A 12855-nucleotide genomic window follows, 5' to 3' on the forward strand; every position below is an offset into this window, starting at 1 on the left:
CCTTCCAAATTGTTGATACAGAAGCTTTAGTCAAAGAAAACAAGATGATAAAGCCACATTTTCCATCAGTTCTGAAAGCAAGAAAAATCTATGCCATGACTGATAAAAGCTTTCATTACTAACTATTCCTAAGCTTTGCAACTTCTTAGTATTGAAAACTGTCAGATGCTACCAGACGCCTCCCACAGACTTCTCAAGGTATACCAGAGCTCAATATTTACCCTATTTACAACTACATAAAATAAAGGACCTGTTATCATAACATGTGTAGGTGGTACACAGTTGGGGGAAATAAACAATCCACACCTATTTTTTTCCCTAAGGAAGTGGATCAGCTTAAACCACATTATAACTACATTACTGCACAATTCACATCAAACTGACACAAAAATCAGAGAGAATACCCAACAATCAGAAGGATTGCACAGCAGTTGCTTCTGACAGTAGATCATTGGTTTAGGAGGTACTAAGAAATTTCTCAGACCTTTTCAAAATGAAAAGACACCTCCAAATTCAAAATATCCACTGTAAACTGCTGCTGTTGGTCCAACTTTTAGTTAAATTATGAACTCTGGGGAAAACAAAAAACATACGAAAGGAGTCCAAAACAATAGTTCTTCCTGGAGAGAAGAAACTGTTGGTCACATAGAGGAGAGAGAAAGACTACCGTATTGAAGGTGTTGCAGATAATTCAGTCTCTCACAGAAAGAATTCTATCGTCATGTTTGTCAGTCAGAACAGAATGGCCACACACCCTGAAATCCCCTGGATCCAGGAACGCTGATATAAAACAGGAGAAAACCTGCTCCACTTCACCACACTGTAGATACGGAGCGAGTCAATTCATAGGCCTTATGCTCCCCAGGACTCACCTGCCCTTGCATCCTCCCCTGCAGGCACTGGGTGGACTTCCATCACTGCTGTCCTCATACAGCAGAGACCAGAGCAGCAGACAAGACAATGAGGAGTTTTAATAGAAGAGGGTAAGATTGCCAAGTACAGGGCCGAGCTGGCTATTCAGCATGGATTTATAGCAGTTGTCAAATTTAGCAGCAAATACGCATTTTGAAAGAAAGGGAAGGCCAAGCTGTTATGGACCAAGCAAGGAATGGGAGAACATGATAAAGTTCAATTATTACTAAATACAGGAAAAAAACCCTAAACATCTAGATGATATAATTTTAGAAGAGTAATATATCAATTACTTAAGCCCCAGTTTTAGTCAAAAGATAACTTTTAAAAGTAAAACAGAAGTATGAGTTTTGCACACTAATTTCTTACAGCTGTGCAAATAAGACTCAGCAGGAGGGGATGCAGCTGCCAGTCTACTCCATATAAGTGAGCAGGAAAACAGAAGATACACAGGATATACAAGGGACACATTCAACAGTCTAATTGAAAGGATTTGGTTTTATATGTCAGGATCACTAGACAAAAGATTAAGTGACAGCAGTTACTGTAAACAGTGGATCATAGTAAATTAGTAAATTAGTGGCTCCATTAAGTACTCTGGCATGAAAAAAAAATAAGCTGTACTTTAACTAGTTTTAGATAATGCAGTTTAAGAAGCTGTCTAATATGGTCAGTTCTTCAGATGCAAAAGAGTCAGCAACACAAAATGCCACTACTGCACACATCTACGACACAAAGAAAATTTTATTTTGTAAACTCATGTGAACAAAACTGAGGTCAGATGGACAAACTGAGGTGGGAATTAATGTTTACTTACATATGGAATTTAGACTATGTGTTAGCAGATCTCTCTACAAGGTCTTTTTTGTCTCAGAACACAACTCCCTCATATTACAGGCACTTAATAGGCAGCTGCAGTTTACTTAAAGCACAAAGTTTCACAAACATAAAAGTTCATCTCCTGACCCAAAATAAATTAGAATACTGTTTGCACATGGAATAAGGAGTTGCAATAGCAAAATGCAAAGAAAACCATGGCAACTATACCACTCTAATGAAAAAGTATTACCATTATACACAGTGAGTTTTAACACACTAGTGAAGAGTTTCTACTTCCTTGTTATTTACACTGAAGTTCAAACAGAGCATACACCTCAGCTGCCACAGCAATAAATTTCCACACACACCGCTTTCCTGAATTTCCCAGGCTGCAAACATGCTGCTCCATAGCAATGGAAGTCTTCTTTCAGTTCTGTGCTTTTCATGAAAACATCACATTCACAAGTTTCGCTGCTGGGAAACTAAGGAGAAGGAGGAGGTAATTTTACAAACCCTACAACACCCAAACTTTGATAGCATAGGAAAGACATGTTCTAGAAAAACATATTACAGCACCTTACAGTCGTTTTGAAGTGGACCCACCACTTATGTACACTATGAAGTTTCTTCAGAAGTCTCCACTGCAGCTAAATATGAGCTCTGACTTTCCGTGCTGGTACCTGCTTAACTCCATCAGTTCCTGCAGGGCTAAGGTTTGCATTTAGCTTCAGGCTGCAACGTCCAACCTGGGGAGCAGGGATGGAGTTAAAATTATACCCAAGACAAGTGAATTAGAAGATGTTTACAATATAAATGGTTTGGAAGAGTTGCTGTACTTCCCTTAACGTAGGAAGAATAAAATAGTAAGTCTGTGCAATTGGTTTAAGTACATTTATTCTTCAAAATATTCATTAGTTAACAAAAGCTTGACTATAAACTCATAAGATTGTTCTGCTTTAACCAGAAAAATCCCGTCTTTTTATATCTACTCCTGAATATGCTGGCCTTAAGCAGTCTCTCTTCCAGGACTTTATAATCCAGCTGTTAGATCTTAGAACAAAAGCTATTTCATAAACAACCTGCTCCAGGATCTATTTTTGATCTTTGTATCTAGAATCAGGTGTGTTGGCTGTGCCATGCAGGAATCTGCAACATTCAAAACACAAGCCTGGCTATCTTTAGGAAGTTTTCAATTTTTCCTTCGGGGGGAAAAAACACAGTAAAAGAAATTTATTAAGACTGCACCAGAGCTGTTGACTCTCTGCAGTCTCTATAATATATGCTATATTTTGCTTTCAGAATCCTTGTGGCAACTGAAAAAAAGTAAAACCAAATCACAATAGCTAGAAAAAGGAACACACATACATTAGTTTTCCTCAAGGTTTCACACAGCTAGCCTCATGTATGAGCAGCAACCTTCAAGGAATGTCTGTATTTCCATTATATGTATGGCATTACTATTTCCCTTCATTATGATAACAAGTGTCACAGTCCACATCTTTTATCTCACTCTTATGATATAGACAGAATTGGCAAGCAGAGACAGTTTAAATTACTGCCACCTATTTCCACCTACCTCATCTAAGCAGTTCTGAGGTTTGTGGAAACGCTTAACAACCAACCAACAGTACTGCTGGACTGTGTAAGCTGAGGAAGCTTGCACAGGCTGCTCCACAGAAACCAGTGTCCAAAATCACCTTAGTACGATGGCTCTGCCTACTATGCTTCTTTATTTATAGCTCAAACTGTACTTTTCTAGGACTTTACAACAGAATCACACCTCATTTTGGATAAAGATACAAACTGCGTAGAAGTTAGCCTACCTCAAAATAAAATAGTATTGCCTGTGCTTTCATTTTCATTTCTAAACACTTAGTATGTGTTAGTCAGATCTTTCTGTGCCTTCCTAACATCTTTATTTATAAAACATCTATGCATGGATACCTGCCAGTTACCATCAAGTAAATGTCTATAGTTCAATCAATTATGAGCTGAATTTTTAAAATCAGTCTTCTATGGTTTTTCTCCTGGCACATGTAGAAGTGTATTTACCAGTCTAAAACCAATTAAAATAATTCATCTTTGATATTCTCTGCCTTGACTGTACTTTAAAAAAACCAACTAGTTATGCTGATGGCTTATAAAATTCTAGAGAAATTCTAGACTTGTGAAAACCCCACAACTATCCATGAAAACAACAATCACTTCAAGAACATAAATACACATTTATACATAAAAACCTACCGTTGGGATCTCTGGACTAGAAAATGGAGAGTTATCAAAAGACTGATTTTCTTTGCCCAAAGAATCATCTTCATCATAATTTCTATGTGCAAATTTCTGCTTTAATGCATGAGTTAATAGAGCAACTGGATCCCAATCTGAACTTTGTCCCTTTTTGGGTCTAGAAACAGGAGTACCTCCAGGAGACCTACAAAAAAAATAATCATTGTCTCCTGACCATCTTCCTGTGCTCAATGATCCAAAATCTAGAGACACATCTTCTGTAAACACTTTATCCTATAAACCCCCAATTACACAAATAACGCTGCTGTTACTTTACAACAATTCATCAAATACAACTAATACAAGTACACCCAACAACTTGTCAGCCACATTCTTAGCCTGAAAACACAACTTCATGTTGGTCCATGAACAACAATGGCAGTAATCAACACAATGTGTTGAAGATTGCAAATAAATAGAGAAAAATGTAAAAGAAAAAAAAACAGAATGCAGTTTTTATAGCATGTCATTTGTAAGTTATATTAAGCTGTATAAGTGAGAATGGCCCACTAAAGTTCTTCATAATCATCATGAATGTAACTTGATTTAAACTTTATCCACTTTAAGTTCAGAACAGCATGGCTTTCTATGGTTTCATGAGAAACAAAACTTAACAATCTAATTCTACACAGCCATGCCACAAGTAACTTACAGTCCAACTTAGAGGTTGCCAACTTCACTTTGTCAGCTCATGAAACAATGTTTCACACTGCTGTTCTCCGGTGCTACTGAAGTGCAGAGGAGCTTATGCAGCCTTGGCTTGCTGAGATACATATTCAATTCAACCTACCTATCAATAGCTCGCAACTGAACTTTGTTCAGGTCTTTCAAAACATCCATCATACAAGGAATGCTCTTTGTCTTCTGGTGATCAGCACTATCAGCTGCAGTTGAATCACTGTTTCTTGCAGCACGATGTTGTTTTATAAGTTCCACCGCAGATTTACTAGTATCAACAGCAGATAGTACACCAGAAGGTAGTGGAGGAGGCGAGGGAATTACAAAATGATTGTGAGAGACAGACAACGGTGTAGAAGTCATGGCTTGCATTGGGTAAAATCCGCCTGGAGTGCTGAGGTTTTTAAAGGTTTCTGGATACAGTGAAGAAAAACAACAGGCATTAACATCTGGGATGACTTGATTTTAAGTCAAGATGAACTGCCTTCGTAAAGCACTTTCTTAGACACCTTGCACATTATAACACAGAACTAGGCTTAAAGAACATTACTTCAAACCCACAGATTCAGAACACATGACATAACGAATCTCAGGTGTCCTATCCCGCTCTGATTCTTTATCTGTGCTTTCAATTCAAGCACCAGGTAAATCTGCAAAGCAGCCCTCCAGCAGCACAGCAGGCTGCTGCTACTACACAGTTTGTTCTCTGTGGCCTGAAGGTTATACTAACCCACATGAAGCAAAAGCAAAGACAGCCACCAAACATGTAAAAGAGACAACAATACTGAGTGCAGTGGAGAAGAAACAGAGGAAGAGCCAACAGAAGAGCTAACTGAATCACAGAAGTGCCTCCCAAGGCCATACAAAAATAACTACCTCACACCAGTCTAAGTATTTCAGCAACCACAGTGGGGTGAGTCTGCAAGACAATCAAGACCTCAAAATTTTTAAGGGGGAAAAAGAGGTCACAAGATAGAAGTTCATGCTGAAGACCAACTATCTTAGACACATTCACCTGCAGCGTTTGTTTTTGTTAAAGCCCAAACCTGCCTTAAAATACTTCTTCTATCCATTATTTTGATAACTTTCTTAGAAACGGTGTAAAACCCACAAGGGACGGTTAACAGTCTGTAATTTTTTTTAAACAGTAATTGGTAACCTATATATAAGTGATGTTATTAAGCTCCTTCACAAACATAGAAATTAGTATTATGATTACTTAAGATCAACTTTTGAACTTGGTAAACAGGCCACAAAAGAGAAGGCAGAGAGGGCCACCAAATATCAAAAAGAGAAACAAAATGCTATATCCGGTAAATTTAGTTGGTGTATCTTCAGTTAGAAAAGTTAGAGACCTTCTCTATCAGACATGGCAAGCTCTAATGTAAAAAATAGAAAAACAGGTTTGCTTCAAACCAGCAGGGCTTACGTGATGGAACACTTCCCAATGTCTGTGCTGAAACGATTGCAGCAATCTGAGCCCGAAGAAAGGTCAGCTCATCTTCAAGCGCAGAAATCTTCTGGAGTGCTGCTTGATCAATATTGTGGGTTTGTGCCCTGTTTTTTGGAATACTCTGCATTGAATCTATAGGTGGATATAGGTCGTGATGAGCTGCACTTTTCTCTTTTCTCCATAATTCAGTTCTAGAAAGCAACAAAAGACACAGTTTCAAAAGACTCAGCCAACAATGGAAATACCAAAATTACTGTCTGTTTGAGCAAGTTATTGTCCTATTTTCAAACTATTTAAGAAAACTACACTTCTAACTATACATAACCTTTAAAATATTTTTAAGTCTCTCTTTGAGCAAGTACAATGTAATGCTGTCAAAGTCATTATAAAAATTAGTCAGATAATTTACTCAGGGACAATTATACATCATAAAGTCATACAGTAGGATTGAGCTGTCATCATTCAATTACTGTTAGAATGACACCATACGGTGTCTTCTCCTTCTCCCTACGTGAATATAAAGGCAGGAGAGTCAAATACTAATGATCACTTAGTTAGGCTTCAGAAATTTTAATAATTTACCAAACTCCAAGATGAACACTGCAAGAAGCAAAGAAGTTGCCATCTTTCTTTAGGAATTCTATTGGAGAATAATAAGGTTTAATATACACTTACAGAATAAGAACCTCATCTTCTGTAAGCTATTATGAACAAAGACAGCATAGACAGAAAATTGTGCTATAAGTTTCAGGGTTTAATTTTAAAAATTATTTTAAGTTTATGCCTGCAGAAACTACCTTAAAATATAAAATAAGTATAAAATTGAACTGTCACAGTTTCATTATAAAACAAAGAAAGAAATTAAATTTTCTTGATTTATTCAAGATGTACTAAGTTTTGATTGGAAAAAACCCAGACCTTTTCCTTAATATTAACCATGCTTCTGGTTCAAATCAGACTTGCAGCATTGCTTTCTGATTTACCAAAAAATCTTGTTATTCACACTGCTTGAGAGGGAAAAGATATCAATTAGAAGAGCTGTTCTTGAAAAACATCCCATAGAGCCAGAAGAGGAGGAAAGAATGCAAACAACAAAAGAATGAACTGTCATAGATCTGTGAATCTGATCAGGTAAAGAGCAGCATCAGCAAGACAAAACAGGCCACGGTTCCTTTTAACAGTATTCTTATGCTTCCAGTATTTTACAACTGTTACAAACAAACTTGAATAACTCAACAGTTAACACCTCCAGAATCACAAGATGCAACACATTGTATTAAAATTTCTTCAATGAAGTGTGTCCTTTAAATTCACCAATTTCTTGTATTTTCATTATCAGCAAACAGCACAAAGTTCACAGACAAACAAATGCCAGTATGAAGTAGAATTACAATGTCCTATACAGAGTAGTCCAAGACAATACAAGTGCCCACATATTTATCTTGGTTCTGGCTCTATGATTCATCCTCTGATTTTGAAAAAAATTCGTTAGAGGAAGAGAAAGACAACTTTCTATTTCTTCTCTAGTGGGGAAAAAAACCCCACAAAACTTGTATACTATTCATGTCTGCAAATTCCTGCACAATTTGTCTTTTCACAGTACCTGAAATACTTTGTAATTTGTAAAAATATTTTCCTCCAGCATTTTATGAAAGCTAGAAAGAACGACATAAACTTATTTAAAGTTAACTATAAATAAACTATAAGTAAACATATATTTGTAAATATAAACTTAACTATAAATAAACAATATTTAAATAGTATATATAAGTTTATTTTAAATTTTTAAAATAAAATTATGTTTGTATTTCCATCAAGCAACCACCAAGGTTAAATACGGCACACCATAGAAATCAAAGTCAAAAGGAGACATTAGATATTTTTTCTCATTTTCCCCTTTATAAAGTTTATCAAAATGGTTGTAAACTAAAAGGATAAAGACAGGAATAGTCCTAAAGTATATTGCAATAGCCAAATTTCTCTTGAACTCCCACCCTCACAAAACACTTTTGAGTGAAAACCAATTAAAATACCAGTAACGCAACTGACACGCTACTATGAAAAGAGGAGACTAAATTTCATAAATCTCTCAGACAAGAATACTTGACACAGTAAGAATTTCCAGGTAAGCAGGAACTGTCCCCACCAAAAAACCATAAAATGTTTCTGGAAAATGCTAGGAAAAAAGAAAAAAAAACATAAACATGAATTGACACCCCATAAAGAAGAGCAGGCATAAGTTACTTCTATTACTCATTTTTATACTTTTACTTACCTAAGTCTAGTAAAAGCCTGTCCTTCATCATTTGCCACCCACAGGACATCAGCAAGTGATGGAGCAACAGGAGGTGGAGCTGCACTCTGTTCATCATAACCCAGAGGGCTTGGGTCTTGAACAAGCTAAAAGCAAACAATGACAAAAAAAGGTATGAAGACAAACCAAATTCAGCGCATACTGAAATTTCTGCCTCAACAAAAGGAATTTTTAAACAGTGCTGTAAGGAATTGAAAACAGTGACATAAGGGATGCAACACACAAATTACTCAAGCTAAGAAGAGGAAAATATCATCAAATTCAGAAACAATAAAATGCAAATAGAAGCATACATATGACAATAAACTGCTTACTTGAAAATAAGGTCTTGGGCAGGGCTCCAAGGAAAGAATTGTCCCAAGTCTACGGACAACACTTCGAGTAGATCCATATTTCTTTTTCTGGCAAACAGATGTGACCTAAAAATCAGAAAACCTTTGAATTTAAGAAGGAAAACAAAAGCCTTCAGTATTTACAATCCAAATTATTAAATCCTTTAATGTTATATGTAATTAAATATAGCACACTTAGGTTGACTTAACTTTCCAGTGCTCTTTTCAAGCTGAAAGTCCAAAGAGGCCTACAGTGGTTTGAACAGACAGTGTCTAAGATGCTTCCAAAATACTGCCTGTATGCAGAATATTTTAAAGAGGCACAGAGGCCAATAACACTGAGTGCCATGATCTAGTAAACGAACTGGAGTTGGACCAAGGGTTGGACTTGATGATCTCGGAGGTCTTTGCCAACCCAATCGATTCTATGATTCTATGATTCTATACTGACAAAAGAAAAAATGCACATTTAAGTAATCAAATGAATTTGTGTAAGTCTTGAGGAAAAAAAACAGTAAAGAAGTGAAATAAATTTAACATACCTTGACCTGATATTTCCTTATGATGGCGTACAAGTGCTGGAAATGCCTTCCTGATGAGACTGCTGAAGGAAGGCACATTCTGATTGTACGGCTGATACTGCTGCCAAACACGCGAGTTTCAAAAAATACGGCCTGCCAAAAGAACCAAGCGGTGGAAACAGACGACAAGCAGGACAGCTCAGTGGGACGAGCGCTCCCGGGGATGCCCTGGTGCCCCCCACCCAGTGCAGCACTGTACGGGAGCGCAGGCTGCTGACACAGCCACGGCGCGGCTCCCGCGGACTCGGCACCAGCCCGACACTGCACCCGGGACCCTTCTCAGCTGCCCATACTGCATTTTTTCCCGGCTCTCTGGAAACACAGAATCAACTTCTATCCACATGGGAAGGTGTGCGCAGCCTGCCACTTGAAGCAGCAGAGCAGGAGCAGCCAACGCTACTGGCGCTACTCCCCTCTGTTCAGGGGGAAAGCGCGCCTGGAGAGGCCGAGCCGAAGCCAGAACCCCTCGCGTTCCCAGGAGCGGGCAGCATGTGCCAACAGGCCCCGCTGCGGGCACGGAGGGTGCTGACCCCGCCGCATCTCCAGCGGCCCCTCCCTCCCTCCTTCCCCCGCGGAGTCACAGCGGTGTGGGCGGGACGCCCCGCACCGGCGGGACCCCGGGCGCCGCCCGGCAGGACACAGCCCTCCGCGCCGCGCAGGGACCTCACCTGGCGGTGCGGCCAGCCCAAGTAGCGCAGCAGGTGCCGGAGCAGGTCCAGCAGCAGCGCCATGCGGGGCGGGAGGCGTCGCCGGGGCAGGGCAGAGCCGCCCAGAGCACCGGACTGACCGCCCTGAGACCGCGGCGGCAGCGCCAGGGGGCGGGGCACGCGGCGCCCGCCAATAGGAGCGCGGTAGTGCCCGAGGCACAGCCAATGAGGGGCGGGCGCGCGCGCGGGGTGTCGGGAGGGAGCGGCCGGACCGGCAGAGACGGCGGGAGCACAACGCGGTGCGTACCCAGCGGGACCTGCTGCATCCCTGAATTCAAGGGAAAGAGCTAAACTTAAAGGAGACAGTTTAGGTCCTCGATGTCGCAAACTCGTAACTAGTTCATTCAGAGAGCTAAAAAACAAATAAATACACGAAGTATCCTCAGCACAACAACTACCTGATAACATCTGGACAAACTGAGTTCATTTCACAATAGGAAATCTGGCTTTGGATCCTGTATTTGCTCTTTTATCTTGCTTGTAAAGTTTCCTGCTGTTTTGTTTATGAAATTGAATACTTCCAGAAAGCTGCCAGTGTGACAAAGTTAGACTGCACCTACTCAGATCTGAATTATGGGTATCTTCTTCCTCTGCTATGCAATTAGTGTTACTACTATTAGTACTGTAGTTACTATAGTAGTATTGCTAGTTACTATTACCCATAACCTGTCACGTGGATGTTTCTCCAAGACCAAACAGGAAGAAGGAACAGTGCTGGTAACACACATCGTAGTAACAGTGCAGAGCTGGTTCTGGGGATTAGGGAGAGGTTTAAACTTGAGGTTTTGTTTTCCGTCCGCACTGGTAACCAGCTAGTTTGGAACTAGAGGTGAATTTGAGAGAGAACTCAGTACAGAAAGGCTGCAAGTCAACAGGTACAAGACTGAAAAGTACAGAAGAGACCTGCAGCATCTTCTGAACAGAACAATTTTGTGACTGGCCACCTTCAATAAACAAGGAGAAGGGATGTGGGGCTCAAGGCCTAATGCTGCAGCCTTCACCTCTGGAGATGAGCCAAAGCTCGTAACAGCAGGAAAGCTTTAATCTGGTGTAGCTGCCACTGTTACAGTAATGCTACTGATTCTTCCTTCCCAGGAACACAATGTGAGGTTTAACTCCAAAGCAAGAAACTGATCAAGTGCACACAATCTAGAATATTAGGATAGCTACTGGATTTTGGACTTTTTTGTGTGTTGTTTCAGGGGTTTTGTGGGTTTCTGATTTGCTGGGGTTTCTTACTGTATGGGGGGGCTTTTGGGTTTGGGGTTTTTTGCCTAGTGAAATGGATGTCCGATTTTACTTCAGGGATAACTTCAAACTTTGTAAGCACATCATGCAGAAGTGAAGAAGATTCACAAAGTGCTTCACTGTGGAAGAGCAGTGAGTTGCAATGAATTACTGAAGTTAAAAGGTAGTTAAACATTTTATACCAGCATAATGTTTTTTGGTTTTTACCCTGGAGATCCATCAATGATGGTCTTTACCTTGTAACAAGAGAAATGCCAAATGCACTAACATTCCATTCACACCAGGCATGCAACTACCTTAGCAGCACCACTTGAAAACCTCAAGACATGTTTTTTCTTATCATGACAATGAAAATTCCATTGAAAGACTAATAAATGCTGAAGTATTAGTTTGGGATTTACAAAAAAAAAATCTCCACTCCCACTTTTGTACAGATCACTGATAATCAGACTACAACTTGCATCTTTGACTACATTATCTCTTAATTTGAATTAATTTATTTTAAAAAATGCTTCTGGTTGTCATTATGTGTTCTGAAATCAAATTACTTTTTAACAAACTGCACTGAAATTAAACATTGTGGAAAAAGCATTTTTATGATCTGACCTACAGATCTGTAAAATCAAATGCCATTACCAAAGCAATCACTACCAGATCTCCCTGAACATGCAGTTGAAGCATGAAACGTGCATCTGCCTCAATACACAGGAATTATCTTCCTTTATGACACACAGACCACAACAATCCACTCAACTTGACTCAGACGATACAGAGTAACAGTTGTAAGGTTATGACATGCCAATTGTATCTTGGTTCTGTTTGTCACTTTCAGATTGGTGCTAAATTTTGCTTTGTAGGAAAGACTTTGATACTGATATCAAGTTTGTTTTGTTCCTTTTCTTGCTTGTTCTGATTTAATATACACAGTCTGTGTGAGTATTCTACAAAGTCCAAGGAATACTCAGTTTTACATTTTAAACAGCTATTAAAAGATGCACTGTGCATGTAACAGCAAATCTTGCAACAACAGTATAGTTGTCCCAAACTTTCTAAAACAAAGCAGGGAATGATCCTTTAGTAACTAACTACTGAAGGGCAAGTATTTTTCCTATTTCCTCTTCTACACAGCTGCTGGCAAACCATTACAATCCAAAATATGGTTTCCTCAACTACAGTTAGGATTAGAGACACTACTGCTTTCCTGCCTTCTAGTGTTTAAAATTAGGATAGGGCAGATGGTTAACTACTCTAACATTAAAGCAAAGAAGAGGACATACATTATACATGTATTTAATAAAAACACCTCTATCAAAGCTTTTCCTTTTCTTGTTTGTTTGGGGTTATTTCCTGTATTTTGAAGACAGTATGCCATTCCAAGGGGTGAATATGAACTACACTGTTAACTCCATATAATATTTAGTTTATATACAGCCACTTGACAATGAAAACCAAAGTAATCTTGTTGTATTAGAATGTACTTTTTCTGGTAATTCAAGTGTGTTACTGTCACCCTTAACATTCTGAA

At 39.1% G+C, this 12855-nt stretch overlaps 1 protein-coding gene across 3 annotated transcripts; it reads right to left on the minus strand.

Annotated features, from left to right (window-relative positions):
* Positions 1 to 1654: 1654 nt before the first annotated feature.
* On the minus strand, positions 1655 to 10113 carry MTFR2 (mitochondrial fission regulator 2). Of its 3 annotated transcripts, none has more exons than XR_011697038.1 (9): positions 10044 to 10113; positions 9337 to 9468; positions 8777 to 8881; positions 8424 to 8548; positions 6125 to 6339; positions 4808 to 5108; positions 3976 to 4162; positions 2308 to 2477; positions 1655 to 2213 (listed from the first exon to the last, which is right to left on the minus strand). XR_011697038.1 is itself a non-coding variant. In XM_071547935.1 (9 exons), exons 1-8 carry the CDS (start codon positions 10104 to 10106, stop codon positions 2379 to 2381), a joined length of 1227 nt encoding a protein of 408 aa, XP_071404036.1. In that variant the 5' UTR covers positions 10107 to 10113; the 3' UTR covers positions 1655 to 2213; positions 2335 to 2378. The 3 variants fall into 3 exon arrangements, 2 of the variants coding, with proteins under 2 accessions (XP_071404036.1, XP_071404034.1); XM_071547935.1 differs by having other exon boundaries at positions 2335 to 2477; XM_071547933.1 differs by having other exon boundaries at positions 1655 to 2477.
* Positions 10114 to 12855: the final 2742 nt, after the last annotated feature.

This window comes from Pithys albifrons, chromosome 2 (assembly GCF_047495875.1).
Source record: "Pithys albifrons albifrons isolate INPA30051 chromosome 2, PitAlb_v1, whole genome shotgun sequence".
NCBI lineage: Eukaryota > Metazoa > Chordata > Aves > Passeriformes > Thamnophilidae > Pithys > Pithys albifrons.

Excerpts from the sequence above, each read along its gene's own strand:
- MTFR2 (XM_071547935.1), bottom strand. The coding sequence starts at position 10,106 with ATGGCGCTGCTGCTGGACCTGCTCCGGCACCTGCTGCGCTACTTGGGC. Across the intron at positions 8,882-9,336 it reads TAAGGAAATATCAGGTCAAG|GTCACATCTGTTTGCCAGAA; the intron begins GTATGTTAAATT and ends TCTGATTTTTAG. Across the intron at positions 2,478-3,975 it reads CTAGTCCAGAGATCCCAACG|GTTGGACGTTGCAGCCTGAA; the intron begins GTAGGTTTTTAT and ends CCTGCTCCCCAG.